The following is a 17,609-nucleotide window of genomic DNA, read 5'->3' as shown; positions in this document are numbered from 1 at the left end:
CCGTAGAAGTGGAAGAACTGCCCCCGCCACCCCCCACCCACCCACCCATACGGACTGGATGTGACAACTTGCATCTTGCAATGTCATTTGTTTGGTGACTTGCTTTGCAGCGTTTGTTTGTATGTGCTGTGGGTTCAGAGATGCGTTTGTCCACTGAGAGCAAGGCTGCCTACTTAGCAAAGGGATTTTTGATAGCAATCATTGAAACTGGGCAGCTTACTTTATAAATTTAACCTGGAAAACAAAAAATCCCCGTTTGGGCTGATTACTAACTACTTACTTGGGCAAAAAAAAAAAAAAAAAAAAAAAAAAAAAAAATTGCCCGATTGCAACGTTTAATACAGGAGTAACTGACTACGGGGTGTATAAAGCCTTCCCCAAGTTTGTGGAACATGCAAAGATTTTCAAGGATTGGGTTTTATTTTCCATTATGCGTTTACACTCCAACGATTAGGAAAAATTTGCTTTTTCAGTCCCTACTATAAGCAAACGTGTGCTCCCACAAGGCATAAAAAATTCACCAACTATGTGCCAGGCTTATGTAGCCTAGACACTTGCTCCAGTATGAAAAACACATCTTGATCTAATCTTTTATCATTATATGGATGAGAATTTGATTACAGAAAAAGCTTGGACATTGAAAGTTTGATTCATGAGTTACCGGTGCAAAGGATTAGAGATTACTGTGTTTTCTGGCAGTGTGAGCTACTACACAAACAGGGGAATCCAGTCAGTGTGCTCTGCTTTAGCAGCACTTGAATACCCCGTGAAATCAAACTGGACAACAGCTCAGAATATATGGCACAAACATCGCCTATGTTACAGGGACACCACATTTGCCTTCAGGCAAAACCATGGTAAAATATATGAATGAAGCTCTCACAAAGCTCTTTATGTTTTGACCTAGTTATGTCTCTCACAGAACAGTTTGGTACCTCCAATAGTGAACCATGCAGTAGGTTTAAAAGAAGGTTTGGAAAAAAAAAAAAGGAAAAGAAAAAAAAAAGAGGGGGAAAAGGGGAGAGAAAAGTCAATGTCAAGTGTTATTAAGAATGAAGTTACAGGTACTAACTTGGGAAGGAGATCTGCCTGTGTCATTACAGATACGGGACCCAAGCGGATAAAGCCGTGGATCCAGAAGAACTCGAGCTTGCATGAACCAGGACAAGATCCTGATCCCAGTAACTGAAGTCAAGTGTTCCAACTGCAGCCACAGTGGACTATGAACTTTGCTGCGAGATATTTTGAATGATCTGACAGTCTTTGAAAAATGCATGTGTTTGTGCTAAATGAAAATTAGGGAAATTGTGATTTCAGCACAGCCTAAGGTCACAGATTGCGATCAGTACCTGCAGGAAAACATGAGGCTGATGTTATCACACTCCTGATTGGCAAAACAAACAAATGCAACAACAAAGGTATCAAGGCACTTACAATTGGTTTCATGACTGGGGAATTTCAGGATGGATATTGTCGATGGTCAAATTTGGATTATTTGATTTGATAATTATGGTACTTGTCTTGCATTTACTGCCATGTTCATTGAGCTTTCTGCAAAGGGCCCTTGCAGAGACCTCAAAAAGCAGTTTTTGTAACACAGATGCTAAAAAGGAAAAATTGGCAAGGAGGACAGTGGGCCTGCTAGCGGCCTGGCTCTCCTCACAGAAGACAATATCCTTGAATTCCCATAAGACAGGAAAATTACTCATGCTGAGAGGTATTTGGTAATTACATTCTCAAACATACTGACCTTGAAGACAGAGGTACACACTGCCTCAACCCAAGGAGGAGTTTGAAGGCACGTGTTGTATGAACCTCTCTGATCATTCGCGATCCATACATTCCCAAATTCATGAACTACAGAGGTTAACTAACAACTTACAAGTGGATTCTGGTTTAGGACTTGATGGATGGTTACGATCACTGGGACTGGAACCCTGGTTGCTATCCATAGTAAAAGCAGCTATTCTGATAGGAGTAATACTACTAACCTTTACCTTACTCTTACCATGTCTCTGTATGTGTCTGCAGAACATGATGCAAAAAATGGTATCGACAGCCTTCAATCAAAAGAAAACGGGGGAAATGTGGAGGATTCAGTGCAGACTTGGTTGTTGGAGAAGGGACACAGCTGCACAGACCTGCTCAAGATGGCATAAGTAGGGTAAAGGTTGGTTCAAAGTCAGTGTGCCCTTGGGACCAGCTGCAGGCAGTCCTGTTGTCTTAGAAAGAGGTCTTTCTCATAACAAAATGCAACAGAATGTAAGCAAATGTGTAATAGAATGTAAGCAAGGGCAGGACTGCAATTGATTAGCTGGACCAATGATGAGCTCGGCTTTGCAATATTCAATGAGCTAATTAACTACTATATTTAAGCTATGCTTGTGTGATTAAAGTTTGAGACAGCCTGACGAACCACTTGGTGTCCGCGTCTTCCTTCTCCGACACTGCACTAAGTCTACAAAGATTTCCCAGTTGGAGTAAGAACGTTAGTACTAAATGTGTTGGGTTTCTGAGGGGTGCCACACGGTGGTGCTCACATCCTCTCAAGTTCCCATTTCCCACTAAGCAGAATTCCACTAAGAATTCGGTTAGAGAAGTCATTCTGATCACTGATCCCTGCACTGACAAAACCAGCAGCAAGTTTCACAAACCACAACGACAACAGGATTCTTAAGCTGCAGGGGCATTACAGCTCCTGATAATACAACTTATTTCCAGAACAAGATTAACCCACTGCACAGCCGACAGGAGAACAGGACAATTCAGACTTCTGATCCTTTCCCATTGCTCAATACTCGCAAGAAGAAAGTCTGGGAAAATCATTTCAGTCCTCTGCAACACAAGCACTGATCTCACACCTCAGCACTCTTTGTATAAGATGGAAAATACGGCTGTTGAGGTCAGCTGCATATTTATTGTGTGTACCATTAGGCCATTTTCTCTTTTCCTCCCACTTCCTCTATCCCAAGCCAGCAGAAAAAGGAACATCCTGAAACTGCATTGAAATCTAAATAGGAGAAAGAGGTGATGTTCAAACCTCACACTGCAGTAAAGCACAAACACTGCACACACTTCCATGAGAAGTGAGTTTAAGGAATTCTGCTCAAAGCCAATCTGGAGAGGGCTCACAGGCTTCTTTTGCACACAGCACGTTCTGCTCTCACAGCACCCAACTCACCTTTTTATCAGAGCTGCTCAGTTTGTGTTTCACCTCCTTGGCTTTCTGAATGGCTTTCAGCACTTCCACTGTGTCTGGTTCCTTTTCTGTGGTGATAGTGTTATCCAGACAGACCTAAAAATGTTAAAAACATCCAGAAATACAGAAAACAAGGCAGCTCTGTAACTTATTGTTACTTATGTCATAAATAAATAGTTTGATGCAGATGCTGTGCATGTCTGTAACCCTGTAAACAAGGTAATGACCACGTCAGACCTCATGACTTGAATGCAAACTCAGAAGGGCTTGGGAAGCTCCACACCCCACTGGCACAGGCACCTTCCAACAGGAACACCCTGTTACCCAGTGAAAGCAGGGCAAGCTCTCCCTTAGATCTGAGGAGCACGCCCAGCAGCGTATACATGGTTCCATTCTCTAGAGACGTACTCCAACCCCCACTAAAAACTCCCCAGGCTTGTAGAGCATTCACACAACTTTCCTCACCAGGCTTTAGAAAGAAAAAGCTGTTCTAACGTACCTCTGAAGCCCTGTCCCCAAACTGAGCCAGTACTTTGGTCCCATAGTCAGGGAAGATGCTCAGTGGGTTGCTGGATAACACCACCTTTTCTAAGCACGGGAGGGTTCCTGTATTTTTTACTTCATCAATCTGAAAGTTTTTCAGTAAAAGGATGAATACACAGATTGGCTAAATGAGAACACCACCACAGTCTAAGCATTTCTTGACTAAATTACATACAAACAGTAAGCAGGAAAAAAAATTCTCTCCAGCCACTTTATTTGCACTTTCACCCTCTAACAGAAATCACTTGTGTTCTAAAGCAATCTGACACTAAAATCAGTAGTTACCTGTTCGATTTTGTTGTTGCTCAGATCCAAGTTGACTAAAGAGTACAGTTTGTTAAGACCACACAGCCTTTCCAGCTGATTTCCTGCTAGATTCAGAGTTTTGATGTTTCCCAGTCTTGTGTGAACACCTTCCAGCGATGTCAGCTTGTTGTAGGATAAGTCCAGGTGAACAAGGTTGTAAAGATGCTACGAGAGCACAGAAAATCCAGGTCACACACCAATTTGCTAAAATTGAACCATATCAAAGGCTTGTCCATTTGCTCATGCTGGATGCTGCCCAGCTGACAAACACAACACGAACTTGCTCATTACACAGGATTAAGCCTGCAGGAAAGGGAACTTCCTCCACTCTATTTTTCCCAAGCCATTGGCACAGCCAGCAACGACTGAATTTAGTGAAGAACTACGTGTTGCATGTCGGTGTTGGCAAGTAAGAAATGCACCCTTACGAGGGCTTGATGCTAGGAAGCTATTTGGGCTTAAACTCTTCTCTGCTAGATGAGTGGCAAAATCCTTTAGCAAAAGGATTCTGTGTTGGAAGGTCCTGAGCAGACTGGCAAACATCACCTTCAAAAGCATCCCTTACCTGTAAGTTTTCTACCAGAGACACCCCATTGTGACTCAGGGCCAGGAACTCGATCTTGGGAATTAATTTCTAGAAGGGAAAAGGTGCACATGTTAAATGCGTTTTAGCTTAGAAACCTGGCTGTACTTCCTTCACCAACCAACTAACAGGCAAAGGGCAGGAACTCTCCAAGGCACAGACCCTCTTCACAGCTTTCAGAAGTAAAAAGCACCCATTCTAGTGCAGCCAGAGTGCAGACTCCTGCTGGTGAGAGAACCAGATTACTCTGATGAGCACGGTCGCGTTTGCATTTGAAACCTGGGTTCTCACTGAAGACAAGCAAGTTGCCCCCAGTTTAGCCCCACTAACTACAGATCAAACTCATTAAGAGGCCTTTCCAGCTCATCAAACAGGCCTGTCTGTATTACACAGAACCCTGGATAAAGATTACAGAAGCAAAAACCAGAGTAAGTTGAGCAGTGCATTGATCTCCACAGCATTACCTTGTGGAGCTCAAGCACGGACAGTGCAAGGGGAAATCTTTCAGAAGAGAGATACATGAAGAAATTGCAAAATCCCTGCTGAGTCATGTGCCACAGAAGACCAGCCACCCTTTTTCCCCCCACAAATGAAGAAAGATTTCTTACCACTGAATCATCAATTTGAGAGATGCTGTTGTGACTCATATCCAAGGTTGTTAAAGTTCTCCAAGTTGGGATAACTGCTGTCACTGGACAGCTTGAAGTTGCATCCTCTGGCTCCCACTGATCAAACTCAGAGGCCTCTGGCACCAGGATTTCCTGTTAAAGACAAGCACCCTAAAATATGGTACCTGCATCTTCGGTGAAAGCCCATGGTTTCACAAGCAATCCAAATGACCTTATGGAAGAAAGATCCCTAAGCCTTATCATCACCCAGATTAAAGGTCTTAAAGCAGGAGCTGAGTGTGTCAGAATTATTTTAGATCCACAGGGAGGGAGTCCCAAACACTGGCAGCCAACCCAGGCTGGAGAATGGGAAGGAAGAGAGGGACTGTGAAAGGTACGCTCCTCACAGCCTTGCCAAATCACAGCCCAGAGAAGAAGCCACACGCATTCAGCTCTCGAGGAGTAACAGAAGCACATTCCAATCAAAGCATCAGAAACATCCCTGTGAAGGGACACATCTCATCACTTCAAGTCTGTTCTGAGAGGCCAGCAAACCCTTTCTGCTTCCCAGCTTTAAGAGCAGAACCTGCAACAGGCAGGACAGAAAAGTACCAGGGCTCCACATGGGGATTCCCCCACCACAGGCGCGATTCTCGCACACACTTCGAACGCCCATCAGAAACTCCCTCTCACCTTCATCGATGTTGCCGAAAACCGAACACTCATTGTGGCCAGAGCATGTTTGGATGAGGTCAGCCCTTTGAGAAGCTTCCCCCCACAATGACTGATCTACTGGAAAAACATGACAGTCAGAAATGGCAGAACAAACACGGGACACAGCAGAGGCAACTGAAAGCTTCAAGGACGGATTCCCTCCCGGTCCGGAAAGTAGTTACAGCACTGCCTTCAAATCTGGGACTATCAGGTCAGACAGCCCAACATTTGGTAAAGCTACAGCAAGAAATTAGGGACACAACTACAGAAAAACTAGTTCCCAAATATTTCTTTGCACAAAAGATCTTCTCTAGGCACTTTCTACCTTCCCTGGGCATTCCCCCAGGTTCAACCGCCCAGGCAGTTGAACAGGGCGCAGTGTTTGACTGTCACCAACCGCAGAGGTGGGTACCTCAAGCTGTGCAGCTCGACCTGCAAACACAGTTACTGCTGTATCCCACCTTCTTTACTGCAAAGAATAAACAACAACTGTCCGGGGGAGGGGAGATGCCCAGCTCAGCAGTTCACACACACCAATGAGCTCATTACACAGACTAAGTTTGACATTATAAAAGTCTTTTCTGCAGTTCAATGTGACTCAAGCTCTGTCTAGCAAATGGGTCCTTCTCTGGGCACACTGTGCAACAACAACCAGTTCCCAGAGAACTCCTGCTGCCCCTGGAAGCATCTCTCCAGATCACCACTGTTTGGTTTTGGGCAGCAGTTACGACGAGATGAAAATGCAGGTCTGCTGCCAGCCCATCCAGAAGTTTTCAGGAACCCACAGGCACAAAAGTCTTCAAAACAAAACCCTTTTTTATTCTCCCCACACTAAGCAAAGCTACTCCTGAAATTATCCATGCTAGACACACTCCCAACACCAGCCCACTGAAGTTTCCTTCCCACGCTAAGATGTCAGGAAGCCCCTGACATGGGGACTGCACTGCAGCTCTGAACCAGCACAGCCTCTCCTATCAGTGAGACAGCAGGCATGTCCAACAAAAGGTCCTGAACCCAACAGAAGGGAACACAGGGTAAGGGCTGTGTGACACAACCAGGCATTCCCACTCTGGAAAGATCTGAAAGGGACGAAAGAGGTTTTGAACACTCCCAGTGGAAGCCCTGTGATCCACACTGAGAGCAGAGCAACGAAAAAATGCCGCAAATTCTCAAGCCAGAAGCGCTGCACTCAAGTGAACCTTCTCAAGCAAATTCACATCACTTCAGAAATCCCTGCTGCTTCCCAAACAAGAAGTACTTTGTAATAAGAGCTCCCATTAGAACCCATCTGTTGGAGCTTCACAGGGACAGAAAGCCACCCTGGGGTAGCTTCTGCATACACTGGAAATGACACACATCCTTTGGGAAGACATGCACAAGCTCTTCTGAATATTTACATCTGGCATCCGTATTGCCAAGTCTTGAGAAAAACCCCACACTGTTTCCCAAATAAAACACTCCTCCTGAACACTGCATGCCCCAACCCCAGCACCAAAGCAAAGCAATTACCAAGCCTGAGAGCCATGCACCAGACCTGGCATTTACAGAGCCCCTCAAATTACAGGCAGTAGCTTAGTTGTACCTCTGTTTGATGAAGAGATTTGAAAATTGACAGGTCAAACGGCAACAGATGCTCCTGAATGGTACTGGTTCCAAAAGGTCCCCCTGTTTCAGTGACCTGGTCATCAACAAGGAAGAACAGTCAGTGTACACAACCCAACCTGTGCTCACTTCAGACAGCTGTGCACGGGCAAGAGCACAAGTACAGCAGCTGGGACAGCCACAGCTCCAACCCCTTTGTCAAACACGGGATGATACAGGAAACTTGCAGATTAACTCTTCAGCAGAAAAAACCCAAACCATCAGTTACACTCCAGCTAAGTGCTCTGAACTTGAGGCACTGAACTTAAGCTGCCACCTGGTGCTTGTATTTTGTAGCACATGGGGCACTCAAATCCCACAGACAAGACTGAGCAAGGCTTCATCCACAGCTGATCAAGCCAGAGTGGCACTCACTAAAACCAGCTTCCCTGAAACACCTGGATCCTCCAGGACAGAACTGTCTTCAATTCCAGCCCAGGGGATGAAGTCCAAGGCACTGACAAGATGGGCTTGAAGAAAGCATTAGACCATCTCATAAAAAGGCATCTAGTTTTCCAACGTGCCCATAGCATTCTGGCCAGAGCACATGGCACCAGTGCAAAAGGCAGGCGGTTGCAGTTCTGGTTGCTGTGAATAAAATTTTGGGAGAAATCTCTTAAGGTTTGGGGTTTTTTTTTTGGTCTTACATATATCTTATAAACTCTGAAGGCTCCCACACACAAGCTTTCAGAAGGGCCAGAAACTCTCAAGTATTTTTCTAAATAATATGCTGTATATAATATTTTTCTAAATCATATGTTCTTCTCCAGCCAGAGAATCCTCTGAACAACAGGTTCTACACACAGAGGATGGCAAAGGCAACTGAAGATCCACAGGAATAACAGTAGAGCTGTGGTTTTGCTTTCTAAACTTTCCAAGCCCTCCAGTGCACCTTCCCCAAACCACTACTTCGTTTCATCTTTGAACATATCACACAGTTACAAGGAAATTCTTCATGTAATAAAAGGGCTGAAAAGACACTGACCTGTAGCAAGCAGTGTTAAAAAAGCTACTCAGCAAGAGTCTTTGTAATTCACTGATTTGGTAGAAGAACAAAATATCAAACTGGTTCAGACAAAAATTATCTGAGGCCATTTTACATTTGTTCTGCAATGGCATTTTTCCTGGAAATTCTGGGCCACTCATCTCTAAAACTGATGGTTTTGTTAGTTTGGTTTGGGGGTTTTTAAACTTTCCAATACAGTTAAAGGTGAGAAAGGGGACAGGACTTACACACACATGCATGTATGCATCTGTATGCACTGGCCTAGCCATAGTGTTGTCAAAGAATGCAAGGCTGAAATGAATATTTCCTGCCTCCTTCCTGCCTATCAGCACCCAGTAAGGCTCTGTCACAGAAACCCTAGAGGGCACCGCTGAAGAGATGACATCACATGGCAGAATCAACGTCTTTCTTAGAGAACTATGTTGAAGGTTGGTAGAATAAGCACCTGTTTAACACCGAGCTCTAAATGCTTACAGGTGTTTACTGCCAGTAAAGATCTTGTGCATTCTAACTAGGCTCCAGAAGCATGCCAAGAATCCCATCACTCTGGCAGAAACACCGCCAGTACTTGTGCAAACATGGCTCACCTTGAAATACTGGAGTCGACAGGTAAAATCTAGAATATGACCTAGATCAGTTTTGGCATCTCCATTAGCACACGTAGGCTCCCCCTGCAGCAACTGTAGAGTGACAGCATATAGCTGCAAGGGTCTGATGTTGAAGACTTCTCCAGCCATTCAGAGCTGCTCTCCTGAAAAACACAGGATGATGGTATCGAACACAACGCTGCCCCAGTTACCAAAGAGTAAATGGTACCTGCAAAACCTAATGTCAGCGATTTCATCTCTGTCATTTATATTCTAAGCTCATGATTAAGGCACCAAAACAATGTCCTTTTTGCTTCTAAACTAGAAGCACTGAATTCAGATAAATTTTCTTTAACACCAGAATAATCCAAGTGTTCAAACAGGCACTCTCTGCATTCAAGCCTTAAGCTCCCAACGCAACTAATGGCAAATTTCCCTCTTAACAGGGCTGGAACCAAAGTTAATTTATACAACATAGAAATTGCTAAACTTTGAGATATCCCTAAGTTCAATAGCAGCTCAGACTTATTCTAACCAGAAAAAGCAGCACCTACCATCTAACAGACAAACCTGACATCCTTTGCTAAGCTGCTGATGTGCAAAGCTGCAGCATTTTCTTGGACAGTCTGAGGACTTTCACCACACTACCACCAGAGCAAGCTCCCAGGGCAGGAAATGCATTATCTGGCAACATTTTTACAATCCCATTTCTTTCCAGGAACACTAGGAAACAGCATCCAAAAGCCTCCTCTGACAGCATCCCAAGAGCAAATGTGGATTACAGCAGTCAGAATACATGCACACGTGGAATTAACATCTTCCTCCTCTTCCTTTTAAGGACACCAGTTTGACCTGACAGACAGGAGAGCATCGGCTTTCGTGATAAGCAGAGTTCTCCAAAGACTAAAACTCCCTTTGGCTTCAGTGGGAGCAAGTCCCAGAGTCCAGCTGCACATCACCACAAGGTTCCACTCACATACAGCGGTCAGACATCAATGATTTTGGCACTAGTGAGGCTACAGGCACTACAGAGTCAGGGAACAGTTCTTCAGGACCTTCCTTAAAGTGTTTGCTGAGTGCCCCCTCTGAAGTGGCTTCACCTAAAGTTAATTTTGTGCCAGAACAATCTGAACCACGCTTCACCTATCACCTCAGCCAGCCAGAATCACAGCACAGCATTCAGCCTGTCCCTCAACATGGGTTAATCATTTCACACGCCTCCTGCTCCTGGTGAGCCACTTAGAGATGTTGCAGTAGTGCATTTCATTTTCAGCTCTCAGCCTCAGAAAAGCACATCCTTTCATTAACTGACCAGAAGGTCTCATGTTTCCTGAATTCTGGAAGAACAACATTAAGATAGGTGAAGTGATGCATTCAACACACTCTATCAAGGCTCACTGAAATGACACAAACTTCCTGACTGGTTGCACTAAAACATACCAAGGAATTCATCAATTTCTGATTTATTTCCAAAAGCAGCTGTGCTTCTGTGACAGTTCCTCCTCAAATACAGCTTGGATCAAAGCACAAATAGCAAGAAAAAGGTGAAGAGGAAGAACAAGTCTCGGTCTGATGTGAAAGGCTCAGATCTCATGGTCTGGAGATTAAATCTCACAGGTATACACACGCATGCACATGGAGGAAACCATCCCCAGTTAAATTCTTGCAGGTTCTTTACCTTTGTGGAAGAGCTCTTCAGCCAGTGCAGCAGTGATCCCATTGATCTCCTGCAAAGATTAAACCATTGCAATGAAGTGTTACACACTTACAGTTCAAAGTGTATCCTTGGACAAAATAAGTCTCCCTTTCTTGCTGTGGTACAGGACTTTTAAAAATAGAAAACAACTGTCATTACATCTTATAGATTCTCTTTGTAACTTGAAAATACTTCATCAAATTATTTAATTTCATAGGTTTTTAGTTTCCAAGATGGAAAATACTGAACTACATTTAAATAATCACATGCTGCATGTTTTCAAAAAGGGCAACAGCAACTAGAGCAATTCTTACTGACCATCATCAGCCCAATGCCAAACAAAGCCTGGTTTTAAAGAAACTATTACCAGTACAGTTTTCTTCAAATTTGAACATTAGACTAACCTAATGCATTAATGTCCTGGCCAAAACCAGGACAATTAAGCACTCAACATTTCCTTAGAGCATCACTAATACACTGATAACTTTAGATTAACAAGTCTACAGGGAAGAAGAGATCTGTAAAAATTAGTCTTCTGGACTTAACCTCCTTGCTGAAGAAGAATTCAAAGTCCCTGTTCACCATCCTCTATCTTCTCTGCCCTTCTGGACCTACACAGTGCTCAACCCTCTTTCTACACACTGACAGCTCCAGGAGGAAAAGAAATAGTCTGGAAAATTCTCCCTGTGGGAATTTGTTCTTTTTCAATCTAAAGGAGCACAAAGGTCAGTTCAGGTATTTCCCATACTTCACAAAAAGCAAATGCTCTGTAGAAGTCCAGAAATAGTTCTGAGCTCTTCCAAGAGCTCTCTCTAAGGCTCACGAGAAGAACAAAAAACTACCTGTGATAGTTTAGGCACACACATCTCATTTTAAGGTAGCTGCAAAGGACAAACAGGCATTACTGATCATCATGAAATGAGTATTTGAGGAGTTTACTTCACTGACAAACCCCTCATGATTCATGACAAGGAAATAAATCCATGGGCCATCTGCAGCACAGTTCAGCTCATCTGATGAGGTGAACATTTCAGACAAGCACATTCTTAGTATAACTGAAACCCCACTCACTGAGGATGAACAGTTTGGAGAAGCAGCTCGAAGCTGCATTCCGAACAAAATTCAACAGTTCTGTTATTGGATAAAGCCAGTTACACTCACCTGGCATGCAGAGATCTGACTGAAACCCAGGCTCTGTGTTCCCTTCATCATCTGGGGGACACAGCAGAATTTTCCTACCTTTATAATCGAAACAAGGTCATGACGTGGAGTATTGTAGCCCACAGAAAAGGAGCTCTAGTCCTCTGTCAGACCTACAAGAGGCCTCTGTCTTCGCTCTCTTATATGCACCAATCCCACAGAAATCCATTGTTTGCAGGTGTCTCTGAACAGCAGCTTCTGGGTACTCAATTATTTTCTTTTAAAAGCTTCTATCTGGAAGTTAAGAAACCAAATCTAAGATGACAAAGTATAAGACACTGCAAGGAAGTAAGCACCCCCATATCACTGCATACCCCTGTTCAACACCAAAGCAACAATAAGGTTGTACACTGCTGTCACATCCAACTGCTGCTCTTTGCCAAGCCAGACACAGCTTTCCCCTGGAACACAAAGGCTGCAAAGCACTTGTAGTGTATTTACTGTGGTTATTTCTACACCAGTTTAGTTCCATTAACCTAGGGAATAAGATTAAATAATCCCTACTGGAAACGCTACAAATAAGAATAGACAAGAAAAAAAATAATCACAGAATCCCAGGCAGCTTTGGGCTGGAAAGGACCTTAAAGCCCATCTGGTTCTAACCCCTTGCTGTGGGCAGGGACACCCCCCACCAGCCCAGGGTGCCCAAAGCCCCATCCAACCCGGCCTTGAACCCTGCCAGGGATCCAGGGGAGCCCCAGCTTCTCTGGGCACCCTGTGCCAGGGCCTCATCACTGTCCCTGGGAAGATGATTTTTTTTCCCTAATACCCAATTTAACTCCCCCCTCCTCCAGCTTAAGAACATTCTCCCTTGTCCTGTCCCTCCCTGCCCTTGTCACCAATCCCTCTCCAGCTTCCCTGTAGCCCCTTCAGGGACTGGAAGGCTGCTATAAGGTCTCCCCAGAGCCTTCTCTTCTGCAGGCTGAACCAGCCCAACTCTCTCAGCCTGCCTCCATAGCAGAGGTGCTCCAGCCTTCTCTGGCCTTGCTCCAATGGCTCCACGCCTGTCTTGTGCTGGGGACCACTGAGCTGGATGCAGCATTGCAGGGGGCGTCACTCCAGATCAGAGGGGCAGAATCCCCTCCCTTGACCTGCTGGTCACACTTCTTGTGAAGCAGCCCAGGGGACAGTTGACTTTCTGGGCTCTAAGTGCACACTGCCAGCTCACTATGAGCTCCTCATCCCCCAACATCCCCAAGTCCTCCTCCTCAGGACTGCTCTCCATCTGTTCTCCACCCAGCCTGGAGCTGTGCTCGGCATTGCCATGACCCACGGGTAGGACCTTGCACTTGGCCTTGTTGACCTTCAGGACAGGCCCAACTCTCAAGCCTGTCAAGGTCCCTCTGGACAGCATCCCTTCCCTCCAGCGTGTCACACAGCTTGGTGCCATCACCAGCCTTCCTATATAAATTAATGAGGCAGTATCAGGCATTATGAAGCCTCAAGCATGCACATGGGCTAATATTGTAAAGATATTTTAGAAGACCAAAGTTCTGCAGGAAGATTATTCCCCAGTTGAATTCCTGTGGCAAATATTTAGCTTTTCTGCTGAATAGCTAACTACTTTTGGTAAATATTTAAAAAGTACTCTCAAGTCCCAAACAATTGCATTTCTACCTCAAGCCAGACTCCCCTAAACAAAGAAATGCAGATTAAACAACAGCTTCACTCATTTATGGATTAAAACTAAAGGAAGGAAGGTTTAGATTAGATATTAGAGGGAAGCTTTTTCCAGAGAGAGTGGTGAGGGGCTGGAACAGGCTGCCCAGAGAGGGGGTGGGTGCCCCATCCCTGGGGGTGTTCAAGGCCAGGTTGAATGGGGCTCTGGGCAACCTTGTGTAGCTCCAGGCCTGGAGGTTGGTGTCCCTGCCTGTGGCAGGGGGTTGGAGCTCTGTGATCCTTGGGGTCCCTCCCAACCCAGACCAGTCTTGGATTCTATCATTCTATTGTAATACACAAACACAATACACAAGCATGGAAGCATTCATATGCAAGTAACAGCAGTTCTTTGAAAAAGTGAAAAGGGATGAACATTACAGCAAGAAAGAAATCATCTAACTGAAAAGTGAGAATGACTGGAAGAATTTCTGCCTGCATAAAAATCTTTGTTGAAGTTACTGGACCAAAACATTAATGAAACAGACACCATTTAAGAGAGAAACTTCCTGGTGATCCGGAAGTTTGCTCCATCTTAACAGAATTCTCCCTATGTTATCACACACATTTAATAGATTTAAAACCACCAATCAACTTACAAAAGCTCCCTCATGACAAACTAGTCCTCCTTGCTCACATCTGCAGGGCAATAGCAGCACCATGAACAGTTTATCCAAGTCAAACTCAGGCCTCAGCAGGGGAATTACATTCATGGAATACAACAAAAGCAGGTTCTTCTTTGTTGCTAAAGCTGTATCAACGCATCTAATGACCCACTACTTCTGAAGCCTTTATATGAAACCATGAAGAGCCATCTCAGCACATCCCACCCTGAAGCAATTACTGGTCCTCCTTTCCACAGAGTTCTCCAGTGCATTTTCCTCTTCATGAAGTTCAATCTCCCCCTTACAACACGATGCCATACTGTAAAAATGCCCAATTATCCACAAGAGATGAATGAACAAATCACAATCTGAACACAAAAGCAAGCCACTGCTTATTTTCCTTTACCCTAACATTCTGTCTGCTGGCTGGAGCTGTTTCTCTAGAGGCCACTCCATCAGTGAGCTTCTCATGGAGAAGCACCATTTTTCTTCATTCAGGCTACTGGAAACTGTTCCAAGAATGAACCACAGATCTAAGCAGTAACCACTAAGTAGGGGTGCATGTGGATTGCTTCTGCAATGCTCCTTCAGAGAGCCAGCACTACTGACTTCAGCCTAACAACCAATTCAGCTGCAGATTTATTCACAGCCTCCAGCTACCCTGCCAGCATTTATTTCCTCCTCTTTGAGTCCCTACCCACACTACTTGTCAGCACAGCACCTACTGCAACAAAAAGTGCTGTCAAAAATCTGAAAAATATGCTTTGTTGCATCGTGCAAAAGGCAGAAAAAGAGCAGCTCCAGCTACTTTGTGAAGATTCCACACAGGTCTCTCCAAGCAAGACCCTCAGGCCTCCGTTTTTATATGCTAAAAACATAACTTACATATCAATGAAAGTGTAGGAAGTGTGGCAAAACTTTCGGAGCAGTGACAGGGAACTTGACTAGCAGAGTTTGCAGGTAGACCTCCAACTCCTTTTGCCTTTTCTCCACCAGGCTTTTGGAATTTTTCCCAATAATCTTCTTGGGAGGTAGGAGATTTTTATCTATTTTCTTTTCTGAAACAAGCTGAAAGACAAAGACCAGAGTTACGACCCAACTCACAACCTGAACTCACACATAAGATGTGACAGAACACATTAAGAGCATGTTGCTCAATCCTGGTAGAACAAAACCAATACAGTTACTTTGGTAACTTTACCTACTGACTTAGGTATTTTTCAGAAAGACCGTTTTATAAAATTGTGAGAAGCTGAATAATAGTGTTTTCTGAGATAATTGCTCACAGTTACCACAGGGCAGAATGTAATGAAGTTGATAAAGCAACAGAATTACTAGTGCATAGCTGAAAAAGCTGCCCAGTTTTGAATATGATAGATTTGCCCTCATTTTCACTACCTGTTTATTCAGCACTGGTTGGTAACTAACCCATGCTACTGCCTAAGGTCAGTTTTATCAGCCACCCTTCCTAAGAGAGAGTCTTTGCGTGAATCCAGCTTCAGATTACCAGATCAGCTCATCATAAACACCTAAACATCTCTTGGCAAAAAGTTTAATAACTCTAGGTAAAACTCCACTCTCCCTGATGGAAGCTTCTGCCCAAGGCTAAAGTTGTTCAGGCCAACTTCCCCTAGTTCAAGAGGGGAGTGTAAGAGGGGCAAGTAACACTGCTCATACAAAGGATTCAGTCTGCACTTCAGATGGCATCTGGCAGATATTCTTGCTCTTTGAGGAAAATATTTTTGTCCCATATAACCACTACAAAAACTGTACAATATTTTGTAAGAGACTGAGGCCAGAGCTTTAACCACCTTACCTTCTCATGCAGGTCATGGAAATCACTGTAACGATGCTTGACTGTCCACTGATGATTGCCAACACTGACCTGAATAATGTACACCTGAAAGGAAGAAATTAAAGTAAGGGACAATGCAACCAAAGCATGTCTTAAAGAGAAGCTGAGAAATTCTGTGGTTCTACCTTCTGGAAGTATTGTAGTTACCCGAAAGCTAATCTGAACTCTAAGGTGACTCTGCTGATGTAGGATCCCTAATCTCATTCACAAAGCACATAAAGCAATTGCTTTTATTTTTGATACCCAAAGGTTAGCATCTAAGCCACAACGTTTTCTAAAGATCTCTGCTACGTTCAGCTGGTATGCATAGCTACTCACAACAAGCCTGGAACAGCAGCATCCTTTCTTCAGCCTCCCAATTTCCACAAGAGGTGGAGGAACTTGGCGAGCATCCTGCTGTCATGTCACAGCTACGCAGAAATGGAACCTTTCAGAAATCTGGACAAGCCCTTTGGCTGCTTGGATGTTAAGTTTTTATTCCTCAGCTTCCTGAGGGTTACAATCATGCCCAAGGAATCACTGCAGTTATCTAAAGCAATGCTGCGACGGAGAGAGACGGGACACAGCTTGATGCAGCAAGAGTCGATTTATTGCAAAGAACCATTCCTGTTTATATGCTCTGCAGACGGCTGCTTTCTGTCAAACATACCCTGTTCCTGGGCTACATCTGATTGGTCAACGTTTTGCTGTCACAGCAGCATCTCTATCTTATCATGCCAATAGAACTTCTAAACCCTCCTCAGACAGCAGCTACACCTTAACAACAGAGGACACTTTTTCCTGGAGCCTGTCCCAGCAGGGGGCCGGCAAGGATGCTGCCACCTTGTTTAGTTTCCCCGAGGTTCATGGCCTGAAGGCTCCATCCCGTTATCTCTTCACCTGGCAGTGCTTAAGCCTTTGTTTCTCAAGCTGCAGGACACATCTCCCCCTTCCTGTTAAGCAAAAAGAACCTCCTTCACTGAGAGTGATATTTTCTTTTGCAAGACTTGTCAAAAATAACACTAAGGCGAAAATATCTACAAAAAAACCCTAAGTCCTTATATAACTAAATCTAAAAAACATCCCATAAACGAAAAACCACACTGTAAAATGTAGCCAGCTAAAAACTACTAATTGGCTACACACACTGTTTGCATTGTTAATTTATCTGTTATGTCTAAAAGTTATCTGCACACCTTCTGTGTTGACCATTTATTATGGATAATAACGACATGTTCAGTTACTTCCAAATACCTTCCTACAACTCCTCCTTGGTGTAAGGCAGTCCCTACCTCTGCCTTCAAGGCCGTAGTGTTTTGAAGATGTGATCACCAAATACTTCTCAGTGTGAATAACTTTGCTGTTTCATAGGAAATTCAAGGATATTGTCAGGGACTATGTAATCCAGATTTGACCATTGACAATATCCAT

General features: G+C 44.1%; 1 protein-coding gene across 1 annotated transcript in view; it reads right to left on the bottom strand.

Annotated features, from left to right (window-relative positions):
* The window catches only part of LOC311204358 (nischarin-like), a gene marked incomplete at both ends in the record, with an annotated part of 104,668 nt that overhangs the window by 47,489 nt on the left and 39,570 nt on the right, over positions 1 to 17,609 (bottom strand). Inside the window, 13 exon segments of the mRNA XM_084280788.1 lie at positions 3,182 to 3,295; positions 3,699 to 3,827; positions 4,028 to 4,213; positions 4,614 to 4,682; positions 5,240 to 5,392; positions 5,933 to 6,028; positions 7,536 to 7,631; positions 9,188 to 9,337; positions 9,341 to 9,351; positions 10,866 to 10,914; positions 15,230 to 15,232; positions 15,236 to 15,412; positions 16,161 to 16,244. Of these exon segments, the coding sequence (XP_084136914.1) occupies positions 3,182 to 3,295; positions 3,699 to 3,827; positions 4,028 to 4,213; positions 4,614 to 4,682; positions 5,240 to 5,392; positions 5,933 to 6,028; positions 7,536 to 7,631; positions 9,188 to 9,337; positions 9,341 to 9,351; positions 10,866 to 10,914; positions 15,230 to 15,232; positions 15,236 to 15,412; positions 16,161 to 16,244 (1,317 nt within the window).

This window comes from Gallinula chloropus, assembly GCF_964237585.1.
Source record: "Gallinula chloropus genome assembly, contig: HAP1_SCAFFOLD_244, whole genome shotgun sequence".
NCBI classification, from domain to species: Eukaryota; Metazoa; Chordata; class Aves; order Gruiformes; family Rallidae; genus Gallinula; species Gallinula chloropus.
Note: the sequence above shows the minus strand (reverse complement) of the source record. Positions and strands in the feature narration are given on the sequence as shown.